Here is a 24875-nt window from a genome sequence, read left to right as displayed (position 1 = left end):
ATTATTTCCAGCTTTTCAGAATACAGCTACTATGAATGCTTTTGATTGTATTTTTTGGCAAACATATAGATGCATCGCTGGATGGTATATTCTTAGGAGTGGAGATTTGGGGTCACAGGGTAGGTGTGTGTTTGGTTTTGAAGATTTTGGCAATCATCCAAATGGTTGTATTTATTTACCTTGCCACCAACAGTGCACAAGGAGGTTTCATGGGCCCCACTTCCTTGCCAACATTTGGTATCGGTGTGTTTTGGGTTAGCCATTCTGGTGAATGTGCAGTGAGCTTAACTTGTAATATCCAATGAGTAATGGTAAATGGTTTATTGGCCATTTAGATAACCACTTTTCAAATGTACCTGTCCTACTCTCTTGCCATTTTTTAAAACTGTGATCAAAATACACATACAGTCAACCATCTTAACCATGTTTAATTTAAGTCCAATCATATTAAATAGTTGCATGGTTGTGCAGTGTTGGTGAGTTTCCAAAACACTTTTAATCTTGCAAAACTGAAACTCTATACTCATTAAACTACAACTCTCCACTCCCTTCTCCCCCGCTTCTCCACCCCCTTTCTGTCTCTGTGACTGTGCTAAGTCTCCCATACAAGTGGGATCATATGAGATTTGTCTTTATTGTGATTAGCTTATTTCACTTAGGAAATGCCCTCAAGTTTCATCCATATTGTGGATCGTGTGATAATTTCCTTTCTTTTTAAGGCTGGAATATTCCATCATTCATCCATATTTTGTTTATTCATCCACCAGTAGACACTATAAAGCTGCTGTGAACATGGGTGTGCCAATATCTCTTTGATATTTGCTTTCAATTCTTTGGGATATGTACCCAGCGATGGAACTGCTATAGCATATGGTAATTCTGTTTAATTTTTCTAAACTATCATGTTGTTTTTCATAGAGATTGCAGCATTTTGCATTCCCACCAGCAGTGCCCAAAGATTCCAATTTCTCCATATCCTCACCAACATTTACTATTTTCTGGTGTTTTGGTTTTTTTCCATAGTAGTCATCCAATGCGTGCAAAGTGACATCTTGTAGTTTTGATTTGCTGCTGAGTGTCTTTTCCTGTGCTTGTTAGGGGCTGCTTCTTTATCTTAGAGAAATGTCCCAAAAGTTCGTTGCTCATCTATTAATGTCATTGTTTCCTTTCTACTCTTGAATTACAGGTGTTCTTTATATTCTGACTATTAACTCCTTATCGTATATATGATTTGCAAATATTTTCCCCATCCTTTTCACTCTGTTCATGATGTCATTTGGTGCAAAATGTTTTAAATTTTATTGAAATACAGTTTTCCTGTTTTTACTTCAGTTGCCTATGCTTTTAATGTCATATCCAAGAAATCATTGCTGAAACCAGTATCATGTATCCTTCCCTCTTGTTTTCTTCTGAGAGTTTTATAGTCTCAGCAATTATCTTTAGCCTTTGATACATTTTGAGTTAACTTTGACCATTTTTAATTAGATTCATTTTTAGAATATTTTTATAGTCTGGATGAGTCCTTTGTTGAATTATGTATTGCAAGTATCTTTCTCACAATCTGTGGTTTGCCTTTTTACTCCTCTGTTGGTATCCCCTGGTGAACAGGAGCTTTTCATTTTAATGAGGTTCAATTTATGATTGTGCGATTATGTACTTTGTGAACTGTGCACAAAATTTCCATTAGCCCCAAGTTCATGAAGATGTATTTTTGTGTCTTCTTCTACAAACTTTATAATTCAATCATTAATATTCATATCAGTCATCCTTTTCACATTAATTTTTGTGTATGGTATGAAGGTAGGGGCCAAGCTTTATTTTCCTCTATATGAATATTCCATTGCTTCAGTACCACTTCTTGAAAGGATTATCATCTCCCCCACCAAATGCAATAACACCTTAATTACAAATCTGGTGTTTCTTCATACGAGGGGTCTATTTCTTTATTCCTTCCACTGATAATCTTTGGTCTCTCCTTGTGTTGAATCACACTGTCTTGATTGTTGCAGCTTTATAATAAGACCGATAAATTAAGTCTGTTTTCATATTTTTTAATAAAAATTTTAAAAAGATTTATTTATTTATGCATACAGAACTGGGGTACAGGCCAGAGGTGCAGGGGCGGTGAGAGTATTCACCAGAGACAGAGAGGGGAGAAGAACAGACAGATTAACAAAGTACAGTTCTGAGGGGAGCAGCAGGTGAGACAGGGGAGGTCTGCTGTACTCTGTGGGTCACTTCCCTGGCCAGGAATCAAACTCATGCTGAAGCAGTTGCAGTTAGCTTTGTAGGGCTGTGCTTTAACACATTGCGCCACCAGAAAGGGCCTGTTTTCATGTTTCTGAACTGACATTGAGAAGGCCCATATAGTGACTGCAGGCTGAGTGAATAAAAATGAAGGGCTGAGTTGTGGTGATCATTATAACTGGTGTATTTTTACTACTGTAGTTATATCCATCCTGCTGTGTGAGCAAGAGTGGTGGAGACATAAGTAGCCCCTACTTTTCATTGTTTATTTTTGGAATGTACCTTGTCACCCATTCTCGCTGGACATTCACCTCAGTTCTAATGCATGTGTACCAAAGTATGTTCTACATATTGTCTTCACAGTAGACCATAGTGGCCACCAAGCTGTAGGCACTGTGCCATTTTTGTAGTCAATTGTGTAGAAACAAAATGCCACTTTGCAGAGCTACAGACTTGCTAGAACCTGGCAAGGGAACAGGCCACTGCAACAAGAGTAGAGTGCAGATGACCAGAATGCAAATGACCAGAAGGCAAGCCTGCCTGACCTTGCCCAACTCTCATTTCAGGCTTTGTTCTTCCTTGAGCTCTTTTGCCCACAAGCACTTCCTGGACCATTTAAGATAAGCAGGTCAAGTTCAGAAGCTCACTGAGATTCTATCCAGAAGCCACTTTTAATCCTTACTGGAACAAGGTGATATAAATAAATGATGAGAAAGTGAGGTAGCTAGATACTTAGATCCATAATAGTAGGTACTTGAGTAGATTAACTAACTACAAGCACCTGGGTTGCACCAGCCCTTCACTGAGTGGAAACTATAGTCTGGTCTCGGTTCATTTTCAGTCTCATTGGGTATGAGACTTAAACACTAGAGATACTTTCCTGAGTGACAGGGTAAACAAGTTCTATACAAGGCCAACCCACATGAACAGGAAGGCTATTGGGAATAATGTTTGGTTACCCAGAGTCTTAGGACTGTGACCTCAGCTGCCAGGCGGGTGTCCTTGGGGGAAGGGAGGAAAGAGAAGGAGAGTTAGGGCCACAGAGACGTCAGTCATCCAAGCGAAATGAGTTGAGAGCCCCTGACGTTGGTGATACATGCTTGGGGAAAGCATTTATCAAGAAATTCAGTCCTGAGATTAACAGGATCAAAGTGAGAAGGACACTTGGGTGCAAGTGGAGTTGTGTGTGCTTAGCCTGGGAGTCCCTCTGGAGGAGTTAGAGAATGAGAAAAGGCAAAGTCTACCTGGACTGTTCTCATCAAGGTCAGTGCTCTCCGGGTTTTCCAGTCAATGACCGGGATGGGGGTTCAGATCTTACCTCTTTTCTTTCTTGTATCATCTGAAGCTACTAGCTTCACCTCTCTGAGCCTCATTTTCAACCTCACACATATGAGGAGATGTATGAGGTTGAAATGTTAATATTTTGTATTATTCGAGCACATAGTAGATGCTCATTTAAGTGTTTTTAAAAATATTTTGCTTGTGTTGAGTCCAGCAGCAGACACTGGAAATGCAAAGATGAATAAGGTCAGAAGCTGCCCAGAACAGGGGAAAACAAGTTTGCCAGGAAGATACTGATGAACTGGTTAAGCCATAGGACTGACCCATGACAGATATCTCAAGCTTATCAGAGAAGCTATTTGATCTACAGTATTAGCAAAAAACTTCTTCCCAATGTAGGCAACCCGTTTAAGCCTCGATTGTGCCTATTTTCCATGAGTGAATCCGGCCAGATAGTGGGAGGGCTTGGCTGCCCCAGATCCTGATCCAACCCCCCAGCATGGCTCGGCCACCCCACTGAACTGGATTGTGCCTTATTCCTCTTTCTGAGAGTCAGTGCTTCTCTGGCTTGGTTAGATCTGTTTGGTACAACTGAGCCTTCACAGTTTGGGGCTTGTCCTTCTAAAGTCTAAGAAGGCTTATAGAGTAATGCCTTCCCATGCCCTGAACACACCCTAGCCCAGTAAGGAGCCCCTGCCTGCACATCAGAGCTCAGGAATCCCAAAGCCATAGCCAGAGGAGAAGCAACAAAGTCCAGCCTGTGCTTGCAGTGTGCTTCCTCCCACCTGGGCTGGAACCACTTTCTTCCAGGTCAAGGCCTTGCTCAAGCGTTCTCCTCATGGGAAGCAAAGCATTCCCAGACTCCTCTCCACCTGCACAGATGCAGTATGTAGACGCAAAGAGGTCACGAGCGTGTGAGTTAGGTTTGATGCAAAGTGAAAGCACAGGGTGGAAAAAGGTTTCATTTGCTGTAACCGAAATGTCATTGACTGTTTTCCCTGTGGCGGGAGCTGTGGAGAGTACTTGACAGAGGGAAAGGCCCTGTGAGGTTGGCAAATGAAGAGACATCATCCTACAGGAATGGCGGGATGCAGTTGGGGAACTGAGAGGCAAGATGATCAGTTCTAGGAGGCAGGAGGGGAATCTCATCAGTTTCTCCAAATACCAAGCTGTAGAAAACTATGTCAGATTCAGGTGGGGCCCTTTTCTGAGAGATTCTATTTTAGCAGATCTGGAATGGGGCTAGAATCTGTCTTTCAGACGTCCCAGGACATTTTTGTGGGCTGAGGTGTACTACTTAATAATGACAGGAAAATATACATATATGTGTGAAAATTAAGCTTTGCCTTCATCTAATTCCTTTCATAAAAATGTCATAAATAAATGCTGGATGGAGACAGGATGCCAGTGGAAAGGAAGGAAGAGAATAGGATTGGGTGTGGGAGGAAGGGGAGAAATGAAAGGAAGGAGTAAGGAAGGATGAAAGGTAGGAGAAGTAGGAAGGTAGACAAAGGAGGAAAGAGAAAGATAACTCCTAAAGGAAACAGAAGAAAACTGGAGACATAATCTTGGACATTAAACTGAAGAGTTATAAAGGGGAAGATTGACAATAATCCACTTGACCACATAGAAACATTTTTTTTTTCTGTGTAAGAACATTATAGAGTAATGATAAATAGGGGAATATAAAGAATTAATGTCCCCAGTATCAAAAGATATTATATATCTTGCATTGTATTATATAAACCAATTTGTACATTACATAGCCAATTGCATGTTACATAGCCAGTTAGAAAAATATAATTCATTGTATTTAAAGGATATGAAAAATAAATTTCCTGCATGAAATGATTGGTTAATAAGCTTATGCAAAATTCTCAGTCTAACTAGAGACCAAGAAACAGATTTGAAAAACGTAAGACACCATAATGATAGGCAGAGTGATGGCCCCAAGGTACCCACATCCTGAGTCCAGCAGGCTTTGCATAGTTGCCTTCCATGGCACAGGGGACTTTAGGCTGTGATTAGACTAATGTGGGAGATGGTGCTGGGCTATCTGATATGATCAAAGGAGCCTTGTAAGTGATGAGGCGGCAGGGCAGTGAGGGTTAAAGTGACTCCTAGGTGAGGGATGCAGTCGGCCCCTGCCAGCTTTGCAGAGGGAAGGGGCCTTGAGCCAAGGAAAGCAGGCAGCATCTACACACTGAAAAAAACAATAAAGTAGATTCTTTCCGAGAGCCTCCAGAAAAAAGAATTCCCTACCTCGATTTTTTCCCCAGTGACAGCCCTTATTTCTCAAATGCTTACTACATGCCAAGTTCCTTTCTAAGAACTTTAGGTGAGTGAACTCCATTGAAACCACATGTAGTGCTTTTTTGTCCCCTTTTTATTGATGGGGAGACTTTCCAGGTAGGAAGTGGATTCAGATGCCGGCCTCTGGGTGGTCGAGCTGCCTTTGGAATCGCTGAACCGTGTCACTGCGGGCAAGTCAGTACTCAGTGGCTGTTGTGTTGCCCACAGCCCATGCCTGGCCTGCCGCCTAGGCCCATATGCTAATAGTGTTGCTTGCTTTCCCGTAGTCCAGTGTCCCCAGGCCTGGCTCTCTCAGCTCATCTTTGTCTCCTCAGGACCATTGGACACTCCAGTTTTCTGTATAAGTTGGTATTATTTGTTCAACTGCTCCTCAAGGAACCACCAGCTTATTTGTTTGACTTAAAATAGGAGATGTGTTTCTCTCAGGGGGTGGGTGGGCAGTGACTCTGCTTTAGGCCACCATCCCGTTTTCTCACCACCACACTCTCCCCCTCCCTTCCCCCCCTCCCACTCCATCCCCTGGGGTCGTGTTTCTGTCCATGTGGTCTGAGTTGAGTCACCACCACCTTCTCCTTCATGTTCCCTCCTTCCTGAGAAAATGGGGAAGTGGAGACAAGTGTGGCTTTTTCCGGCCATGACCTGCAAGCTGTGTGCATCAGCTTGTGTTTGGCACCAACTGCAAGGGAGGTGGAAACATGGTCTAACTGGGAGGCCGCAGGCCCAGCAGGAGCTCGGGGCTTCGATTTCTAAAAGAAAAGGGAACAGCTAATGGGAGACATTTTCGGTCTTTGCCGCATTCCAGCCAGAACTGCCCCCTCATTCTTGACCCTGTTACGACCTCACATCTACGTGTCTTGTGACCATCTGAGCCCACACCCACTTTGGCTTTTCTTTGCAGATGAAGAATTCTGTGCCATCTGGGCACTCACACGAACACACATTACTAGAAGGGGAAGGGGCCTTGGTTTTGCAGGGCTCTTGCTTCCTGAACCTGGGCCTTCTGTACTGGGTTCCCAGCTCTCAAATCGCAGATGAAATGTTGCTTTTTTCATGATTTAAGATCAGTATATTTTACTACCATCACTAAGATTTGACCAGTCTTTGACATGTGGGGGTGTGTGTGTGTACATGTGTGCACACACCTGTGACCAAATTACAGGCTAAGAACTTTATCAAGCCCCTGAAGCCTGGGGTCAGATTGACCCCACGCCTCTGAGCCATCAGGCCCCTGGCCTTGTCTTAATTCAGTCTTGGTTGGCACCCAAGCTCCCTAGTCTAGACTCAAGCTGGTCTCCTGTCCACCTGATAGAGCCCACCTCCCATCTGTAATGGACAATGTGTCCTTTTTTTCCTTTGGCTGCCAGGAAACTCACACATTTGAACTATAGAAGCATTATAAACCTTTCTGATTGGTATAGAGGCATTCTTTCTTCTTTATTTACATTTTCCTTTGTTCAATTTTTTTATTCTTATGTAAAGTTCTACCATATTTGTTTAAACTTTGTCATTCTTCTATCAATATTATTTAATTATACTTGCCTTGAATTATTTGTTGAACCAAGATAGGAAGGAAACACGAAAGGAGTACACTTAAAGGATATGATTTTTAGTTGATAGATGGAACTCCCAGTGCCCCCCACCCCTTGCTTATCACAGTATGTGAGAGGCTACATGTGAGCCTTTCAGACTTGTTTATTTCCTGTGCGCCCTATGACGGTAGAAAGAGCAAATTTGTCAGTCTACATCAGCAACTGAAGCACAGGGCTAGAGCACGAAGAGAGTCTGGATGCCAGGCTCTGGGCATGCTTACAGTGAGGGAGACACTAGACATTAGTCACTCGCCCAGACCTCAGGATGGCCTGGGACCCCTGGGCTGAATGAATTCTGGCTTCCGGCAGCCTGGGCTCAGGTGCTGGCCCTGCTTCTCAGGTATGTGGTACCTTAGGCTCCCATCCATTTGTGGTCCTGTTTCCTGTGCTATAAAGTAAAGAGGCTAGACAAGACAGAGTCTACATGTCATGGCTTCTGGCTTTGGAATTCCGATTGCTCCTGGAGAAAAGGGCCCCGAGCTGCACTCAGAGGCCAGGAAGCTGAGCCTGAAGCCAAGGCGGCCTGCTTGCAGCTGGCCCAGGGAGAACTCTCATATGAGGCTCTACTCCGAACTTTGCACCTCGGTTTGGCAAGGATTCCCTGGAGCTATTTCCAGGGCATCCTCCAGGCACCGCCTCAGGAAAGGCGGCAAAAGTTTGAGGAAGCTGCCAGAATGATCCTCCCAGAGACTGCTCAGAGGGCCAGGTGGTCACAGCCCCATGAGCCTGTGAGCCTGCAGACTGGGGCAGGCTAGGGCAGGCGACTGTGCCATGAAACACGGCTGGTGATGTGGGTTGGCGAGGGGGGTGAAGCCACAAGTAGTGCCCCTCAGGGACGCCTTCAGAATCCAGGGCCTGAGAGACTCATGCTAGACTGAGGGTAGTCTGCCCCCAGGAAGTCCTACCGCACTGGCCCCTCTGCCCCAGGGGTAGCACTGCCAGCCTCTGTCCAGCAGCAGCCAAGCCGTATGGCCTCGGACCGACTGTGGGCCTGCAGCACCACTGATGCAAAAGTTATGTATTTCACAGATTAGGCCGCTGGGACTTAAGGAGCTGAAACCCTCTCTGAGTGGCTTAGCCAGGACCCCCACCTGTGGTTGAGTCTCCTCGCGAACCTTTTAGGGGTCTCAATGGTTTTGCCAGACTAGGAAGGAACCCCAGTAACTCTGTCTTCTCTTTGTGTGTGTATCTCCATGTATGTGCCTTCGTCACCTAGAAGAGCGTGATTCCCCCTCTGTGGCTTCTGATCTCCATCACGGGACTACAGGGGAGAAGAGGGCGGAGTCCCCTCAGCTTCCAGCGTGGCTTCTCTCGTGCCGGGACCAGGGATGACTGGGCCATGCACATGGACCTCTCCAGCCTTCAACGGTTTGCATAGCACAGCGGGGACTCATGGGGGGCCACTTGCCACTGCCAACTGAAACAATACAATGGCCGCATTGACATTCTCCGTGACGTTTCCACGCCAGACATTCAGGCAGAAAGTGCTGGCGCGTTTTCTGTCTGCAAAGTAGAGGGCCATGCCTCACCCAGGTGAACAGCTTGGGCCCTGATGACCTGGTCCGAGTCCACTCACAGCCAGTGACACTTGCAAAAACACCTCCCAGAGCCACTGGGGCTTGGCTTATGTAGCTCTTGACCAATGTGGCCACAGCCAGACGCTTCCTTGGGACACTTGGATTATTCGTGAATGCAGCCTGCCCTGGCCCTCCCTGAATAGCATCTGACATCTCCTTGGAGGTCATGGATCCTGAACAAAGTGTCAAGGGCACTAAGAAGGTGGAGGGAAGTCCCCGGAAGCGGCTGACCAAAGGAGAGGCCGTCCAGACCAGTGTTGCGTCCAGCACCCAGTACCCAGGCAGCAGCACGGCCCCCACCCAGGAGGGGCCCCTGCAAGAGCTCCTAGCCCCGCAGCCTTTCCCGGGCCCCTCACCAGTTCTTAGGGAAGGCTCTCAGGAGAAAACGGGCCCACAGCAGAAGCCCCCCAAGAGATCCTCCATCGAAGCCTCTGTCCACCTCTCGCAGCTGCCGCAGCACCCTCTAACACCAGCATTCATGTCGCCCGGCAAACCTGAGCACCTCCTGGAGGGGTCCACGTGGCAGCTGGTCGACCCCATGAGACCCGGGCCGTCGGGCTCCTTCGTGACCCCCGGGCTCCACCCTCAGAGCCAGCTCCTCCCTTCCCATGCTTCCATCCTCCCCGCCGAGGACATGCCGGGCATCCCCAAAGTCTTTGTGCCCCGGCCCTCCCAGGTCTCCTTGAAGCCCACAGAAGAGGCCCACAAGAAGGAGAGGAAACCACAGAAGCCAGGCAAGTACATCTGTCAGTACTGCAGCCGGCCCTGCGCCAAGCCCAGCGTGCTCCAGAAACACATCCGCTCTCACACGGGAGAAAGGCCCTACCCCTGTGGCCCCTGCGGCTTCTCCTTCAAGACGAAGAGCAACCTCTACAAGCACAGGAAGTCCCATGCCCACCGCATCAAAGCCGGACTGGCCTCAGGTATGGGCAGTGAGATGTATCCCCCAGGGCTGGAGATGGAGAGGATCCCCGGGGAGGAGTTTGAGGAACCCACGGAGGGAGAAAGCACAGACTCAGAAGAGGAAACGGGCACCGCGTCCACTCACCCCACAGGGCTCTCCCCTCGGCCTAAGCACCCCCTCCTGTCCAGCGGCTTGTACAGCTCCGGAAGCCACGGGTCCAGCCACGAACGCTGTTCCTTGTCCCAGTCCAGCACAGCCCCATCGCTTGAGGACCCCACTCAGTTTTCTGAACCCTCATCTGAACCCTCCCTGAGCCATAAACCCGAAGACACTCACACTATCAAGCAAAAGCTGGCCCTCCGTTTAAGTGAGAGGAAGAAGGTGATGGACGAGCAGGCGTTTCTGAGCCCAGGGAGCAAAGGAAGCACGGAGTCGGGGTACTTCTCCCGCTCCGAGAGCGCCGAGCAGCAGGTCAGCCCCCCAAACACCAACGCCAGGTCCTACACCGAGATCATCTTCGGCAAGTGCGGGCGGATCGGGCAGCGGACCTCCATGCTGACGGCCACCTCCGCCCAGCCCCTGCTCCCCCTGTCCACCGAAGACAAGCCCAGCCTGGTGCCTTTGTCTGTGCCCCGGACGCAGGTGATCGAACACATCACCAAGCTCATCACCATCAACGAGGCGGTGGTCGACACCAGCGAGATAGACAGTGTGAAGCCAAGGAGGAGCTCGCTGTCCCGGCGCAGCAGCATGGAGTCCCCCAAATCCAGCCTCTTCCGGGACCCGGCCCACAGTGAGAAAGCAAAACCGGAACAATCACTGCTGAGCCTCCAGCACCCGCCCAGCACCACTCCCCCCGTGCCTCTGCTGAGAAGCCACTCGATGCCTTCTGCCGCCTGCACCCTCAGCACCCCACATCCCACCTTCCGGGGGAGCTACTCCTTCGATGACCACGTCACCGACTCGGAAGCCCTGAGCCACAGCAGTCAAGCGTTTACCTCCCACCCGCGGATGCTCAAGCGCCAGCCGGCCATCGAACTACCTTTGGGGGGAGAGTACAGTTCCGAGGAGCCAGGGCCAAGTAGCAAAGACACCGCCTCCAAACCCGCAGACGAACCGGAGCCCAAGGAGAGCGAACTCAGCAAAAAGACCAAGAAGGGTTTGAAAACAAAAGGGGTGATCTATGAATGTAACATCTGTGGTGCTCGGTACAAGAAAAGGGACAACTATGAAGCCCATAAAAAATACTACTGCTCAGAGCTCCAGATCGCAAAGCCCGTCTCTGCCGGTGCTCACCCGTCTTCAGAAACCGAAAAGAGTCAGGCGGAGCATGAGCCCTGGTCCCAGATGATGCATTATAAACTGGGCACCACCTTGGAGCTCACTCCGCTGAGGAAGAGGAGAAAAGAGAAGAGTCTCGGGGACGAAGAAGAGCCGCCGGCCTTCGAGTCGACAAAAAGCCAGTTTGGCAGCCCCAGGTTACCGGACACTGCACGGAACCTGCCCCTGGAGTCCACCAAGTCACCAGCAGAACCAAGTAAGTCAGTGCCCTCCCTGGAGGGACCCCCGGGCTTCCAACCAAGGACTCCCAAGCCAGGGTCCGGCTCAGAATCAGGGAAAGAGAGGAGAACAACGTCCAAAGAAATTTCTGTCATCCAGCACACCAGCTCCTTTGAGAAGTCCGATTCTCTGGAGCAGCCCAGTGGCTTGGAAGGGGAAGACAAGTCTCCAGCCCCATTCTCGTCGCCCCCACCCACCCCACATGGACGCCCAGCTCATTCCCTGCAGCCCAAATTGGTCCGCCAACCCAACATTCAGGTTCCCGAGATCCTGGTGACGGAGGAACCCGACCGGCCGGACACAGAGCCTGAACCGCCCCCCAAGGAACCCGAGAAGACAGAGGAGTTCCAGTGGCCCCAGCGCAGCCAGACGCTTGCCCAGCTCCCAGCTGAGAAGCTGCCACCCAAGAAGAAGAGACTACGCCTAGCGGAGATGGCCCAGTCGTCGGGAGAGTCCAGCTTTGAGTCCCCTGCGCCTCTGTCTCGCAGCCCAAGCCAGGAGAGCGGCGTCTCTCTGAGCGGCTCCAGCCGCTCAGCCTCATTTGACAGGGATGACCATGGCAAAGCAGATGCCCCCGGGCCCTCTTCAGACACACGCTCCCAGCTCCTGGGCTCCCACATGTTGACTGTCCCCAGCCACCACACGCACCCCCGAGAGATGCGGAGGTCAGCCTCAGAGCAGAGTCCCAACGTTTCCCATCTCACCCACATGACTGAGACGCGCAGCAAATCATTTGACTATGGCAGCCTGTCCTCCACAGGCCCTCCGGCGCCAGCCCCAGCGGCCCCAGCAGCACCCGCCGCCCCGCCAGAAAGAAGAAAATGCTTCTTGGTGAGACAGGCTTCTCTGAGCCGCCCTCCAGAAACCGACCTGGAGACCGCCCCCAAGGCAAGACAGGAGAGTGAGGAACCGAAGCCCTCATCCAGCAAACCTTTAACCAAAAGCTCACTACCCCAGATTCCCTCAGCGGCCACCTCACACAGTGGGCACCCAGGAGGCAAGGGCCAGGTGCAGGACCTGCCCCCACTGGGCACCACTCCACCCTACACAGAAGCTCTGCAGGTGTTCCACCACCCCATGGCTCAGCTCCCCCTCCATGAGAAGCCACATCTGCCCCCACCTGTCTCCCTCTTCTCCTTCCAGCACCTTTTGCAGCATGAGCCAGGACAGTCTTCAGAATTCTTCTCCACACAGGCCATGTCTAGCCTCCTTTCCTCGCCGTACTCTATGCCCCCACTTCCTCCCTCTTTATTTCAAGCCCCACCACTTCCTCTCCAGCCTACTGTTCTGCACCCAGGCCAACTCCATCTTCCCCAGCTCATGCCTCACCCAGCCAGCATCCCCTTTCGGCAGCCCCCTTCATTTCTTCCCATGCCATACCCTACCTCCTCAGCACTCTCTTCTGGATTTTTCCTGCCTCTGCAATCCCAGTTTACCCTTCAGGTCCCTGGTGATGTAGAAAGTCATCTTCCCCAGATTAAAGCTAGTCTGGACCCACTGGCAACAGGAACTGCTGGTCTGTCTCCCAGCACAGAGTACAGCAGTGATGTTCAGCTGCCCCCTGTGACTCCCCCAGCTAGCTCCTCAGCTCCCACATCAGCCCCTCTGCTGACCCTACCAGCCTGTCCAGACACCATGGTGTCCCTGGTTGTGCCTGTCCGCATTCAGACCAACATGCCATCCTACGGGAGTGCCATGTACACCACCCTCTCCCAGATCCTGGTCACCCAGTCCCAAGGCAATGCAGCAACCATGGCTCTTCCCAAATTTGAGGAACTGCCATGCAAAGGGACTGTGTGTGGGACAGATGTGTATGAGGTTGGGCCCGGCCCAGCTGGGGCCAGTGAAGAGAAAAGCAGAGGTTTCCTAACTCCATACCTGAGAGTGCCTGAACGGAAAGGCACTTCTCTGACAACAGATAGTGCATTGAGCCTGGAGGGGAGTTCATCAACTGTGGGGGGAAGCAAACGTGTCCTTTCACCAGCTGGCAGTCTTGAGCTAACGATGGAAACCCAGCAGCAAAAAAGAGTTAAGGAAGAGGAAGCTTCCACGGCAGATGAAAAATTAGAGCTGGTAAAACCATGCAGTGTGGTGCTTACCAGCACTGAAGATGGCAAGAGGCCAGAGAAAACCCACGTGGCCAGCCAAGGCCAGGGAAGGAAGGAGCTAGAAATGCTGTCCAGCCTATCCTCAGATCCCTCTGACCCCAAGGAAATTCCTCCCCTTAGTCGACCCCTGTTGACCCATGTGACAACCCCAGGTTCAGAGACTTTGAAAGACTATGCCCAGCCATCTGGTAAACCTCACCGGAGGGGATTGCCTGCCCTGAGTGTGAAGAAAGAAGATTCCAAGGAACAACTTGACCTCCCTCCACTGGCACCTCCCAGCTTGCCGCCTCTGTCTGAAACATCCCCCAGACCAGCCAAGTCACAAGAAGGTACGGACTCAAAGAAGGTACTGCAGTTCCCCAGCCTCCACACGACCACTAATGTCAGTTGGTGCTATTTAAACTACATTAAGCCAAATCACATCCAGCATGCAGATAGGAGGTCCTCTGTTTACGCTGGTTGGTGCATAAGTTTGTACAACCCCAACCTTCCGGGGGTTTCCACTAAAGCTGCTTTGTCCCTCCTGAGGTCTAAGCAGAAGGTGAGCAAAGAGACATACACCATGGCCACAGCTCCGCATCCTGAGACAGGAAGGCTTGTGCCATCCAGCTCCCGCAAGCCCCGCATGACAGAGGTAAGTGCAACCTTGTTTTTCTAACCCCCACTGATGTTTAAAGTCTTTGCTGAGCTTTTAAAGTCACATTCTTCTAAGGTCCTATTTGCAAAACTATAGCCATATTTCCTTCAGCTGCGACTGGTCACCTTGTCAAGAAGCATATTTGTGTTCTTTATCAGTGTGTCCCTCACCTAACTGGATGAGCTACACCCCAATAAAGTCTCCTGCAAGTTCAGGAAGTTTGAAGTGTGATAAGTTGGCTTTACAGTGAATGACATCTCCATACCCTGACAAAGCTAGGTTAAAGATTCAGGCCACGATGCTGAGTTGGGACTGCGAAATAATACTTGGTCTCATTGATTGAACCGCCTCACCATGCTGGGCCCTTAGTCCAGTCAATGTCATCTTCCTCTGTGAGCAGCAGATGAGGGAACTGAGCGTCAGAGGATGAGAGAGGTCAGTGTGACTTGGCAAACCTAGAATTGGAACCCCAATCTGCCTAAGTCCAGTGAGTCTTATTTTTCTTCTTTCACTTATTGGAGGCAAGACATTAAAATCTGACTGCAAATTTTAAGATGTGCATTTGTGTGACTTCAGACCAGATGCTCTGACCAAATCAGGCATAAACTCATAATATAAATAAATGAACAAAATCATATTCTATAATTTCTCATATAATTGCATCCTCTTAACTTGAATGAGTTTTGTGTGTTGAATTTATCCTTAGTTCAGTTGGGTATTCTTCATAGATGCTCTAGACAATAGACATTCCTAAATCAGATTTACAGATTTACATAAACCTCATGACTGACTTTTATCCCAATGGTCTCTTACTAGTTATGGCTACACCCAAGGTGCTGTTAATTATGTTTATAATTATAACTCTTCATATACCTACTATGTGCCAGGTCTGTGCTAAGCTCTTTACTTTTATCCTCCCAACCACGTCAAAAATTGGGATACTGTATCACCATTTTATGGATGAAGAAGCCACAGCATAATAAAATTAAATAACTTGCCCAATGGTAAAGGCTAATTTAAAACTGTACCTCAGTACATAGCCCTTTCAGATGATTCAAACTGCCTCTGTTTTATCAACTGAACACCAAAAGGCCATTGAAGAAAAAGGGAGAGTTGATTTGGTTTACTTGCATTTGGTAATTATTTGTTTTAAGTGGTGCCTTTCTAGAATGAGCTGAAACCTGAAAACATTTTCTTAGAATACTCCATTTGATACCCTGGTACTTTGGTATCAGGAGGCAGCCATCTAGTGCATTAATGTAACTTCATGGTTCACAGCTGCTGCCTTTGTATTATTATGCTGCTATCATTGGTCTCTGCTTACATATATCTTCAGAGACCATCCCTGGGATAACCAAACCCATCTTTGAACAGTACTTTAAGAAAGTTCTTTATTGAACTGAGATGATGTCTGCCATCGCATCATTTCCATTCACTTTTCAGTAGCTCTGAAAAGGCTCTTTGAGCTGTCTTAGCAATTTAATTCTCTTCCTAACCATTTTCATGAAAGTCTAGGTTAGCCTATTCTCTACAAGTTTGGTCACAGATATTGTTTCTATATATAAGCTCTGAAGAAACCCACCCTTAGGCAAGAGTTCATTTTGCTGCTACCTTCTCTCCCCCAGTTTCTTCTTCCTTTTTTTCTCTGTTGGCATCACTTTGACAACCGCATGCACAATTACAAAGAGATGAAGTGCTAGGACTACAGAGCCTCATTGCCCAGGTCGAGTCCCATTGCTTCACTTACTAGCTTGGTGACCTTGGACCAGTTACTCAACAGCTCTGTGCTTTGGTCTCCTCACTGGTAAAAGAAATGTAATATTAATACTTAGTCCATAGGGCTATAAAGATCATAAATAAAGAGTTATAATATGGAAAGTGAATTTGGAGCAGTGCTTCACACATTGGCATGCAGTAAATGTTTTAGCTATTCTTGTCCTTACTACTATCATTAAAAACCAAAGTGGATCACTGGCCCGGTGCTCAATTCAGCAGTGTTTCCTGATAGAGTCTCTCACTGCCATAAGAATCAGCCTTCTCCTGCCTGGCCCAGGTGTCACAGCTGGTTGTGAGAGAGAAACCATCCGTCACCCTGTGGGAGACCCCTTGGCCATTCCATGCTTGGCCCAGATGGCAGGCCAAGAGGGGAGCAGAGACAGCAGGCTCTGGAAATTCATGAGTGTTTCTTGGCTGCTTGCTGCCAGAGCATGTCCTTCCGTATCCCCACCTGCAGTTCTGAAGAAATCACCGGGGAGTCACTGGGTCATAAAATTTGACCCTGAATGAATCTTTAAGATTGTCTAAACCCCAGACTGAGGGTCTGGGTGGCTCAGCATGTGTTGGTTGATGTGCAGCTAGAGCTCAGATCGCTGATCCCCAACCAGCTGCCTTTCTGCTCAGTTCCATTCCATCCTTGTCAGAGCAGATGTGGTGGCTGGCATGGGGGACTGTGTTTCTTCAGTGGCGCCAGGCCCAGGGCACATCCCTGTTCTCCTGTTGTCTGTAAACAATGTGGTTTCTCATGATCTTAAGGACAGTGGCATGAAGTAAAATAAAAAATTTCACTCTTGGCTCTCTTGGTCCCAGATTCTAGCCCACCACCAACTCCCTGTTCAAGGTGAACCCACTCCTACCACTATCAAAGGGTTCTCTGTGAAGAGAACAGGGTCCTTCAAATGAACAGCCCAGAGCCTACATCCTATTGGATGACCTTGACTTTGTGATCTATAATAGAAAACTGGATGATTTAATTTTCTGTGGGTTTATTTGCCCCACATGAAGCACCCTTTCAGAGCAGACCCTGTTTTGGGTGCAGGCATAAGCAGGAGACCCAGACAAGGACCTTCCCTAGGAGCTCGCTTAGATACTCATGAAACAGGAAGAGCAGGCGGCTGTCACGGCAGCCTAACTTGAAAGACCTGATGGGAGTTCCAGCTTTGATTGCCTCGTGGTCTTGAATAAGAGGCTTCGCCTCTCTGGGGATCAGTTTCGTTCTTTTCGTAACTGGGGGCTAATAGCACCTCTTCGCATGGTAGTGTGAAGATTAAGTGAGCAACCTTCAGTGTGTACGCACGCAGTACCACTGGAGGCACCATCCCACTATTCCCGTTTAACTTGTGATGATTTTGTCATTCCCGCGGTGGGCCAGGTTCACCTCCCTTCGCTGGTTTCCCCAGAAGGCCAGAAAGATATAGCTAGAGTGGAAAAGGAAGAAGAGAAGCGAGGGAAGCCGGAGGAGGACACTCCTGCCTCCAAGAGAGGGGAGCCCACGAGGATCAAAATCTTCGAAGGAGGGTAAGCATCTTGTTTGGTTTGCAACATCTGCTTTCCGGCTGGTAAGAGGGCCCCTGGCCGGCTGGCTGGGCGCTCCCGTCCGTGCTCAGAGGCGGTGATCACATCAGCAGCAAGACTGTTCCACAGTTTCCACAGGTGCCCTGGGGTTCCAAACCTGCCTTCTGGTGGTCGCCACCCGGTGGGTCTCCAGGCCACCTCTGGTTGAGAATGCCGGCTCTGGGGGGGGGGGGGGGGGAGGGCGCTGGGTGTGCCCTGAGGACTGAAGGGTCTGGACTCTGTCTAGCCTCTCGCTTCCTCAGGTGTTGGTCTGGGTTCTGATTCCCTCATTGGGGCTAATGGTGAGTCCCAACTGCTGTCTACCTTGGTGTGTGTTCCCCCCAAAATCACCTCTGACTGCCCAGGCAGCCACGTTGGCCTCCTAGGGCCCCCATGGTTGGGGGGGGGACCCCGGCTTTGCCAACCAGGCTGTTGGCAAAGCTGATGGCACACTGTTCTCGCTGGCTGTTGACGCAGAGCTCGCTGGTCGGTAAATATTTAGACTGTCGTCCCTGGCTTTTCACCTTTGGTGCTTGTCTTTGGGAACCTCATGATCTGACTGCCTCAGAACTCATGAGGGGGACCTGCTGGGCCCCTAAGGTCCCTTGTTGCAGACTTGCTATGTGGAAGTTTTGTACCAGCTGTGTTCTATGTGACACGTGTCTGCCCCTGGGATAAGGGTGTCTGAAGCAGGTGCCGTGGTGTCTGTCTCAGGTCCTGTGTCTGTGTCCCTAGTGTAATCAGTGCAGCCCCCCACGCTCCCCAGTCTAGAGGGAGGTGAGCATGAGGAGAGCCTGACTCCCCAGGGGGCAGGCTCTGTGGGCATCGGGCAGCACTGTCGTCACTGGGGACTCTGCTTCTCCAGCATCTGCAGGGGTCTGGCTCAAGTTGAGCTGGTGCTGGATTCTTCTGCACGATCAGGAAGAGAGAGCAGAACCTACCAAGCTCCCCAGGGCCTCCAGTGTGCTTTCCTCTGGGGCTCTGACCAGCAGGGTCTCTCTGGAGAGGGCAAGTCGGGTGGTTCCAGAAACAGGGAGGGACCAGGGATGGCACATTTCCTGTAGTGGGGCACTGACCCCAGGGGAGACACATCCTGCCCCATGTTCTAACAGTGGCTCTATTGAGAACTACCCCAAAGACACGGAAGAGCTGATGCTCCTTCCATCTGGGGATGGAGCTCTCTCCTCTCCTGCTACTTGCTTAGAGCGCCCTCGTGTGTCTCTGTGTTCTCATGTTCTTGGGTCCTTTAAAGGCCACACAGGTCTTGTCCCAGGTTTGGTGCATCTAGTCAAGGTGACTTGCCGTCTTCCCTCTTGCTTCATCAACTGCCTGTGGGGCGGGGCGGGGCTGCCAGGTGTTCGCCAGTGTGTGAGGCACTCATTCCCTTAGTGCAGCCTGCGTGTGCATGAGGAGGTTTGCCCCGCAACGGGAGATCTGGCTCCAGGAGGCAGCCTGCTACTCTGTCTCTCTGGGCAGCCTGAGCCTCCATCCAGGTGGCTGGTGGGAACCTGCCTCTGCCCCATCTGGCTCATAGCTCCAGCTACCTGCTAGAGGCTCTGTCACCTGGTCTGAAAGGTGAAAGGTTACCCTGGAGACCCTTCTCTTCCACCCCACCCCACCAGGCTGCTACTTAGTCCCACCTGCTGTGTTTCAGGACTCTCCTCTCTTTCAGGTGTCACCCCTGTCCAGAGCACCTCTCCCACTCACCTCGTTCCACATAGACACTCTTCCCCTCTCCAGCTCCATTTCCTTATCTGCAAAAGGGGAGAGCAGGGGATTTGTAGCCCAGGCAAAAGGACCCCTGCAGCCCAGGGGTCATTCGTCCTGCTGACAAGCGGTACAGGAGCATTTGTCGTGGCTGTGTCCGGCTCATTCGTCTATCTCCCTCCAGGGTAATCTCCACCTGTGCCCCCACCGCTGTCAGTGATGAAAACAATGTCTTTGCTCTGCTCTCCTTGTGTCTGATTTGAGCACTTCTTGGGTTTAGGGAGTGTCGCTGGTCAGAGCCTTTCTCCACCAGCTATGTCACATGGCCCCCACGGGAACCCCACCCCAAGTTGGGGACACCTTTACACTCATGGTCCCTTGGGGCTGGTATCAGCCTCAGTGTGTTTGGAACATAAGGATACCAGCGATTTTGGCTGTCACGTGACTGGGGCACCACCCTCTGCTGGTAATTCCAGGATGAACCAAGGATGTGACCTGCCATTCAGCAACTGTAGTGCCATTTGTCTCACACAAACTCCAGGGGGTCCCCCCCAAAAAACAATGATCCACCATCCTTTGGGACACCCGTCTGCCGTCACCAAGGTTTTGCCTTAAACTCTTTTCTCTCTCACACACACATACTTGCCCCTCTATATTTCACTCCAGTCTATGTTTGACGGGGGGTGCAATCAGGCTGTATTCATAGGCGTCACTAAGACATCTGGGGGAATATGGTGACTTGTGCGCTGACTCTTAAAACTTCACTCGGAAGCTTCTGCTCACATTTCATAGGCCAGAGCAAGCTGTATGGCATTGCCTGCCTCAGAAACAGAGACACCACCTCCCTGTGTGCCTGGGGGAGTAAAGCTATTCGGTAGACACACTAATGGCCACCTGCATGGGTTGAACACACAGCTGCAGCCTGCTTTTGTGATGTTGGTCCTGTAGCTCCCGTTGATCCTATAGATCCTGTTGACCCTATAGATCTCGCTCATAAAAAGTCAGCCAGCCAGACTCAACGAGGAGACGCTGTATGAGGCGTGTGGGTTTTGGTTTTCTATCACTAGTCAAGCTATCCTTACTCTTCTTGTTCTCCAATTGAGCCGTGCATCAAGTGGCAAAAAAGAGCTATTTATTCAGCCTCTTCCCATACGTTGCCCTCACCATGCTTGGGGACTAAGTTGGCAGCACCAGACCCAGTGGTGAAGTGGAAGCTACCAGGGCTGACTTGCATCATGAAGGGTTCCTGGGGCTGGAACTGACAGAGAGGGCTTCCTTGGTGGGGCCAGAGTTGGGGCGGGGGGGGTGGTGCAGTGAGACCCGGACAGGTGGGGGAAGGCAGGCTAGCTATGAGGGTGACTCATGGGCCTGGCTAGTCGGGACACCTGCCTGCAGTGTTCTCCTTTGTCTAGTCTTCTTCTCCCTGACTTCAGACCTTGTCATCATGCCAGGGACACTAAACACAAAGGAATGCTTTTAAGGCAGGACACTTTAAGGTTGCATCGACTTGGGTCTCCAGCTAGGACCTCACTCCTGAGCTAGAGATCCTCCTGGGCACCTTTGCCTGAGTGACCCATGGCATCTCAAACTCAACATATGCCAAGTCCTCTTCCAACAGCATCTCCTTCCACATCCAGATCTCATGTGATGCAGCCCTTTACCGTCAAAACCTTAGTGTTACCTTGCATTCCTTCCTCTCCCCTTGCCCTCGCCCTCCCAACTAGTCCCCATTATGGGGTTCACCACAACGTGGCCTAGGTCTCAAATGTGGTCTCTCTTCATTCCCTGCACCATGGCGCAGTCTCCCCCTTCCACCCCCATGTCAGTGTCTATCAGTTTGTCTGAGCAGGGTTCTGTCTGAGTCTCGCTGCTGCACAACAGTCTTCAATGGCTCCCTTATCTACACCATCCAGTTTAACATCAGCCTGATCTTCCCAACCACATCGTTCTGACCCACCCCTGTTGTACATCTTCTCAGGCTTCAGAGGGCAGAACTCAACCGCCTCCCCCAAGGAGCTTTTTAGGGCCCTCCACACTTCCGATTTCTTTGTGTTACTTCTGGCATATCAGTGGGGCTATTGCTGTCACCCCAAACTCCTGTTGAATTGAGTCTCAGGGCCATGCTTTGCGAACTGTGCATCATTCCTATTGATTGATTTCTTGGTGCATAGCCCCATCACTTCCACACTTGAGCAAAGCATGTTCTGCAGGTAGCCTTCTGGGGGTGCCCCCCGTTAGGGATGTGTTAACTGTCTCACCGGCATGCATGCATTTGCCTTGGTTGTTTTAGAAGGATTCCTTTGTTGGGGGATGTTGTTTTCATATGCACAAAGTTATATTGTTCACCGAGGGTAATGACTACATTGTCTCAACTCAAGTTCAGTGGTTGCAAGGAAAGCTTGGAGTTCAGCCCAAATTGCTGGCATGGGAGAGGAAGAGGTTGGAGTTGATAGGAACCACTGGCTGCCCAAAGTGGTCATCCAAGTCTACCAGGGCTTGGGGGACATGGTGTCAGCGCTCAGATGGAAAGGGAACAATGAGCTCAAATGGTGAGAGACAGGGAAGCCAGGCCCGCGGGGGCGGGTGTGGGGGCTATTCAGAAAGGGGTGGGTCATATTTAGAGGGACAACACAGCCTCAACTTGGAACTGGAAAACAGGGCAGTGGAACAGAAACCCAGTTACAGGCCAGGCCAGCCAGGGTGGGGCTGGTGACTCACAGAGAGGAGGTTGTCCCGGACAGGCCCGTGGCCCTGCAAGCCTTTAGCCGAAGTCCATTCCTGACCCTACCAGCTGAGGACTCGGTGGCTGAGCTAAGGGAAACCCAGCTACACTCCTGTCAGAGGACATGGGGTCCCACCTCTTGTCACTGCCCTAGTACCTCCCTCTAGCAACTACTTTCTCTTGGCTGACTCATTCAGTGTGTGCAAACTTAGAGTCTTAAAAAACTTCTTCGACTGAAGAGCTTCTAAATCACCAAATTTTTCTGTTTCCCTTTTAAAAATAGCACTCCATAAGGACTTGACTGTACTTGTTGACCTCCACAGCCCTCCTCCCCTCCTCTGTCACCCAGACCGGCATCTTTTCACCCATCCTGGTGGCCTGTGGACTTCAGGTCTTACCCAACAATAGATTTATCAATGGCTATTTGAAAACAAGAGCAGAGAATTCCTGTTCTTAGGAAACACTTAGATTCTTGGAAAAGTGTTTTCCTTTCTAAAGGTGATCCCCCCCATAAAAATATCAGTGTTAAATAGTCAAGTCAGGCCAACTGTCTGTACAGACCCGGCATCTCTCTCCAAAGTGCTCCAAGGACCTCCCAGGGAATACTTACTCTAACATTAGAGAAAGCTGATTATGTCACTACGAAACCCAAGTCATGGACAGTTTAAAAAAAAAAAAGCAAAGAGCAAAATGGAAACGAAAAGGCATATTGATTGTGGAGTAGACTGAGTGTGTGAGTATGCCCACGAGTCCCCAGAGCCCTGGGACAGTCAGGGAAGACCTAAATGCATCCTATTAAAATTTAAAGGAGAATCCATTTCTCGAGGCAGGTGCTGTCTCCGGTTCCAGCAGGGAGCCCAAGGCTGGGGCGGAAGGGTGTGGAGAGGAGGGGTGGAAGGGAGGTTCTCACCTGCGAGGCCTTGAAAGCCTCAGCGAGGACTCAGCATCTCGGGTACCTGGTCAGTGTCCGCCTGAGGCCTGGCCTCCTTCCTGTCCCGGAGAGTCCCACAGGGGCCTCCCTAGGGAAGCTGGCTCTCCTGCTCTCTCTTGGGAGAGAAGCAGCCTCTCAGAAGCAGTGAGTGATCCCTCCCACCATTTGTTATCAAGGTCACACATGCACAGAGAGCGCCGCATGCACTGTGAATTTGCTGTGGAAAGTATAATACTTTTCATCTCCCCCACCACCTCATGAGCAATAAGTGTCCTCTCTCAGCTGACTATGCAGTTTACCTCCTTATCTCTAAACAGTGGTTTGGGCATCAGTGACCCGGAGCTTCCCCACGGTGGCATGGGCAGCCTGCCCTCCTCCACTCTTAGAGGTGCCCCGCGTAGCTGGGCTCCCATCAGCCAAGGTGCCCGCTCTTCCTGTGCAACTCCCTGTTTGCCCTGTGGATAGGAGTGATGTCTGTGTGTGCTGCAACTTCACTTTAACGTCCTATATATTTATTATTAATTCAGCCCCTAAATCCTCACCTCATCAACGTCTCGCCACAAGACATGCATTACGTACTGTAGAGATTCTACCAGCTGAATAGGAGGCACATGCCAGATCTCTGTGGACAGTGAGAGCAAAGAGGAAAATTGACAGGTGGCTTGTGAGATGATGAGGGATTGAACTAGGAGCCACCTGAAGTTTATTGGCTGCAATCTGCGGGCAGCTCACCTTTGCTGTCTTTGGGCACTATTTGAACTGACACCCCCTGTAGGGGTGGAGGTACAGCAGTGAGTCCTGAATTGGAGGTCGGGGGAGGGGCTTGGGCCTTGGCATCCAGGCCGGGGTTCTGCGGCAGGCAGTGCCACTCCTTTCCTGGAGACCCTGGACACCTGCTTCCCACATGGCTTGGGTGGTCCTTCTAGTTCATGTCAGCCAAAAAGCTCTGTTGGAGACTGGAAATCACAGAGCTGTGCACTCAACACCACAAGAAGGTGTTGCTCAGGGACAGGGGATTGCCTAGGCAAGGGAGCCACAAGGCAATTGCAGGCCCTGTCTCCCCTGTAGGAGAAGCTGACCTTTTCTAAAGGTCAGGGATTCTATTCTGAGCTTACCAGCAAGGTACCCCCTCTTGGGTGGGAGCTTTTGGCAGTGTGCCCCTGCCTGAGATGAAAAGTCTGTTGGCAAGAATTTCCTTTCAGAGCCCAGAATTGGGCAGTGGGTGTTGCTTGATTGAATGCATACAGGCATAGATATAAGGAGGAAAAGAAGATGAGATGCCAAATCTCTACAAGGATTTCTGTCCTCATAAGCTTAGAAAAATGAGGAGATGGTTGCTCTCTTCCTAAGGTCTGAGTTTCTTGGAGGGAGGGTATTGCTGATGTCTGCCCCCCAAACATCAGCAGCTCCTTGCTGTCTACAGGGTAAAGGCTCAGACCCAGATACTGAAACCCTCCAGCCATGTGCCACCCACCTTTGCTGGTCCACCTCTGTGCCTTCTGTCAGCTCCTTGGTGCCTCTGGGTGCCATTCCACTCTAGCGGTAGAGGTGCCTTTCAATGCTGTTTAAGAATCAGGTGGATGAAACATTTGCCTGGACCCTGGCACATGCTTTTCTACCCCATTGCAAGTCCCAGGGAATGAGTGGCATCTTCACTCCCTGCCCTCTGAATATAACATGTATCTTAAACACCTCAGATAGTACAAGTGCATGGTAATAAGAGCACAGACTGGCATCAGCAAGTTTGGGTTCAGATCCCCTCTATGCCACTCACTAGAAAGTCACTTAATCTCAGTATGGTGATTCTTCTCATCTGGGAAATGGGAAAAATAATATACCTTTTCTTCAAGGTTATTAGGAATTCAAGGAAATGCTGTTTATACTCTTTTGCATGTGGCTATCCAGTTTCCCCAACACTTTTTATTGAAAGGCTATCTTCTTTCTGCCATATATTATTGGTTCCTTTATC

The 24875-nt window shown here is 49.9% G+C and overlaps 1 protein-coding gene across 1 annotated transcript in view; it reads left to right on the top strand.

Moving 5' to 3' along the window:
- HIVEP3 (human immunodeficiency virus type I enhancer binding protein 3) overlaps nucleotides 1-24875 on the top strand; it is a 76477-nt gene that overhangs the window by 18377 nt on the left and 33225 nt on the right. Inside the window, exons 2-3 of the mRNA XM_012722313.1 lie at nucleotides 8647-14213; nucleotides 17365-17510. Of these exons, the coding sequence (XP_012577767.1) occupies nucleotides 9174-14213; nucleotides 17365-17510 (5186 nt within the window). The 5' untranslated portion in view covers nucleotides 8647-9173. The remainder of the gene's footprint in view (nucleotides 1-8646; nucleotides 14214-17364; nucleotides 17511-24875) is intronic.

The sequence above is a fragment of the Condylura cristata genome, unplaced genomic scaffold (assembly GCF_000260355.1).
Source record: "Condylura cristata isolate star-nosed mole 26May11 unplaced genomic scaffold, ConCri1.0 scaffold00008, whole genome shotgun sequence".
Lineage (NCBI taxonomy): Eukaryota > Metazoa > Chordata > Mammalia > Eulipotyphla > Talpidae > Condylura > Condylura cristata.
This window is presented reverse-complemented; position numbering and strand designations above follow the sequence as displayed.